Source organism: Pinus tabuliformis, chromosome 1_1, assembly GCF_031772625.1.
Source record: "Pinus tabuliformis cultivar Carrire ecotype Pingquan chromosome 1_1, CPIR1, whole genome shotgun sequence".
Classification (NCBI taxonomy): Eukaryota; Viridiplantae; Streptophyta; class Pinopsida; order Pinales; family Pinaceae; genus Pinus; species Pinus tabuliformis.
The window spans coordinates 683,070,062-683,073,325 of NC_142297.1; the positions used below are offsets into that span (position 1 = coordinate 683,070,062).

General features: G+C 29.9%; 1 protein-coding gene across 1 annotated transcript; it reads right to left on the reverse strand.

Annotated features, from left to right (window-relative positions):
• Positions 1–402: 402 nt before the first annotated feature.
• On the reverse strand, positions 403–1,243 carry LOC149215257 (uncharacterized). The gene is made up of 3 exons (XM_089391056.1): positions 1,116–1,243; positions 930–1,022; positions 403–757 (listed from the first exon to the last, which is right to left on the reverse strand). Exons 1-3 carry the CDS (start codon positions 1,209–1,211, stop codon positions 560–562), a joined length of 387 nt encoding a protein of 128 aa, XP_089247182.1. The 5' UTR covers positions 1,212–1,243; the 3' UTR covers positions 403–559.
• Between the last annotated feature and the right edge of the window lie 2,021 nt (positions 1,244–3,264).

Below are 3,264 nucleotides of genomic sequence, written 5' to 3' on the forward strand. Positions count from 1 at the left end.
AATTTAAAACACTTTGTATGCCAATTGTTTGCATTTTGTATTAATTTCTAGTTTAACATCCAATTGTACTTTCAATTTTGCATCCATGGTTACATCCGCATTTGACTTCTTATATAGAGTATATTTTTCTTTACATATATGACCCCCTTTATAGATTCATAGTGAAATATATGATAGTTTCTAAATATCATTAAAGAATATATCACAATTCAAAATCATTTGTAAAGAAATTTAAGAGAAATTGACAACATCCATCCAAAAAAATAACAATGTGTCATTAACAATTTTCAAAACATGTATAAAATAGCAACATAATACTAATAAAATCAGTATTATTTTTAATCAAAACAAGTAAAATTCAAATATGATTAACAAATCAAAATATTTCATGAATATCGTTATTCTACGATAAATTAACAACTTACATAAATCAAACTCATCGTATGATTACAAAATCAAAATGTCTCATTGATATAGGGTAAATTCACAACACCCATCTAAACATAACAATGTCATTCTACACAATAATTTCTTCATAAAAAACAATGCATGTGCATGCCTAGCTACCACCACCAAGATCATCCTCATGATCATCTTGACCATCCTCATTACTGTGATCCACATCATCACCAACACCGCAACTATCATCATCATCTCCTCCTTCACCACCATCATCCTCATCCTCATCCTCATCATCTCCTGATATATGTTGAACATAATTTGGATCATCGTCTTGGCAATCATTACCTATAGAATTCTGACAAAAAAAATCAATATTACATGTTAGTATTAATTACATAACACAACACATGTTTTTGTTATACAATGTTAACCATAAAATGAGGTAAGATATAATATCTAATAGTACTAAAAACTAAAATGAAAATATGGTTTAAAAGTATATTGGAAATCCAAATAAGATTACATACCATAGAGTCCATCCAAACAACAAATTCAACCCATCTCTTTTGCTGCAACACCTCATTTTCCAAATGATTTGGAGGTCTTCCATATTTTAGTTCCTATCAATCAGTAAATAGGGAGAAATTAGATAACAATGACTTTCTTCTAGTACAAAATTTATTAAAAAAATATCACATGTTTAATATACTTACAAAGGTTGTTATCAGTGCTTTTAAACCTTTCTGGCCACTACGATGGGTGAATTTTGTCTTGGTTAACCTCGCCTTGGATGCCTTGTCCTTAAACATAAACCAATTCAATTTATTTTCACACAAATACTTATAAGTATTAATACATTCTAAATAATGTTTAATGAAAAATTCAATACCTGAATTTTTATTTCATATATCTTATTTATAACATTTTAATGATTACAATAATACTCTTGTTACCAGATATTGTCAGAAGAAATCTTACAAGACCGCTACCTAAGAACATTGGACAATTGAATGCATTAGTTAACATGTTTGAAGAATTCTATCTTCAAATCTAGATCCATCTCATGTGATTCCCGTATGTGGTATAAATTGTCTTGAAGGTACCTGCATCATTCGACACAAAGCTATTCAGCACAATCGTTAACAAAAAACATCACAACTGCACAATATGAACGGTGCATCAAAATTGGCATTCACACGTCTAGGGTCTTTTGGGCATATCTGGTGTGGGTATAAAAGGTTTCCATTAAATCTCGTAAGCCTTTTTAACTATTAAAAATAAACCACTAAAGTAAAACAAACAAATCAGTTATAAGAACTGAAAAGAAAGCTTGAAAAAAAATTAACATTTTCTAAAAGGCAAACACTAGAACACACTTCCAAATACTTTTCCTAAAATACTTCTTCAACCTGGCATCAAATTTGAAGGGCATGGTCATATTTCAATATGAAGTCATACTATATTTTCAACCCTTCTATGTTGGCAAGTTAAAACTAATGTTCCACCAAGACTCCAAGATAGGGAGATGCATCTCTGGGGTGATGCACAGGGGGGGCGTGTGAGAGTACCCTCAAATTTTAGGTAAAATTAGGGGGCAGGGGGATATGGGGGTATATAATTTTTTTAATATATATATATATATATATATATATATATATATATATATATATATATATATATATATATATATATATATATATATATATATTTTCAATAATGAAAGCATAAATACATTGATCCGTACATGATTGAATTAAATAATGAAATACAATGATCCATACTCATCATTCATACTAATACATACATCATTCATTCATACACCACGAGATTCAATAATGAACTAGATTGATCCATATTCATCATTCATTATTCAACATTCTAGAATCTAAATTGATTTAAAAATTAAATTCATCATTCATCATTCTAGATTCTAAATTGATTTAAAATTTAAATTCGTGATTCTAGAATCTAATTAGTACTAACCAAAATAGACTATAGTAGATACTTAAGCCTGAAGATTGGAATAGTAAATTGATATAACTCAAACTCAAAAAAAGTAAAGAGTGAAAGTCAAAGAATCAGTCTAAGGTCATCCATATCTAAAGTCAAGACTCGAAAGTTAAAACTGACGATTAAAAATGGCCAATGAGCATTTTAGGAGTGCCATGGAGGAGGAGGTGCAACAGTTAACTGGTAAGTCAAATAGTGCTGCGCAGCAAGCTGAGTAGACATAAGCTTGGTAACTCGAATGAGTGAGTTAGAGAGTGCAAATTAGTTTAGGTTTTGATATTTGTTATGTGTTGTTCTTTTTAATTTTAATTTTTTTTATGGTTGTTTTATATTTTTTTTTAATTTCTATATTACAACAGTTACTAGAAAAAAAATTAAGCAGAACATGGGAAGGGGCAAAATTTAAAAACTATTCTAATCCATCAAAACAATCTACTGCTCAATCTAATATTATCGGGTTAATCCTAATCATCAAGTTTAGCATCTAATGCTTATCACTATGTAGCAAAGTTGCCAGACTTGGTTGGGCTGGGACTTGGCAAGACTCAACGACTCAGCACAGACCCAACAAAGAGAAAAAAACTCAAAACATGGTAAATTTTCAGCACAAACCAATCGATATAAGTTATAAAACCACAATCTATGCAGAATTTCAAAAGATTATCTCATAAAATACGATGACACAACATTTGACACTCGATATTTGTATGCAAAATAGTGAACTGAAATTCCACGATCAAATTCACAAATAGTACTCCATTCAGCTACATAACTCATAGTTTCATAACATAATTAGATAATCAAGGTAGACAATGTCTCCAAGTCCAATCTCAAGCCTCATTCATGACTACA

Coding starts and splice junctions, on each gene's coding strand:
- LOC149215257 (XM_089391056.1), bottom strand. CDS start 1,211: ATGTTTAAGGACAAGGCATCCAAGGCGAGGTTAACCAAGACAAAATTC. Junction 1,023..1,115: donor AAGCACTGATAACAACCTTT/GTAAGTATATTA, acceptor ACTGATTGATAG/GAACTAAAATATGGAAGACC. Junction 758..929: donor TTGTTTGGATGGACTCTATG/GTATGTAATCTT, acceptor TTTTTTTGTCAG/AATTCTATAGGTAATGATTG.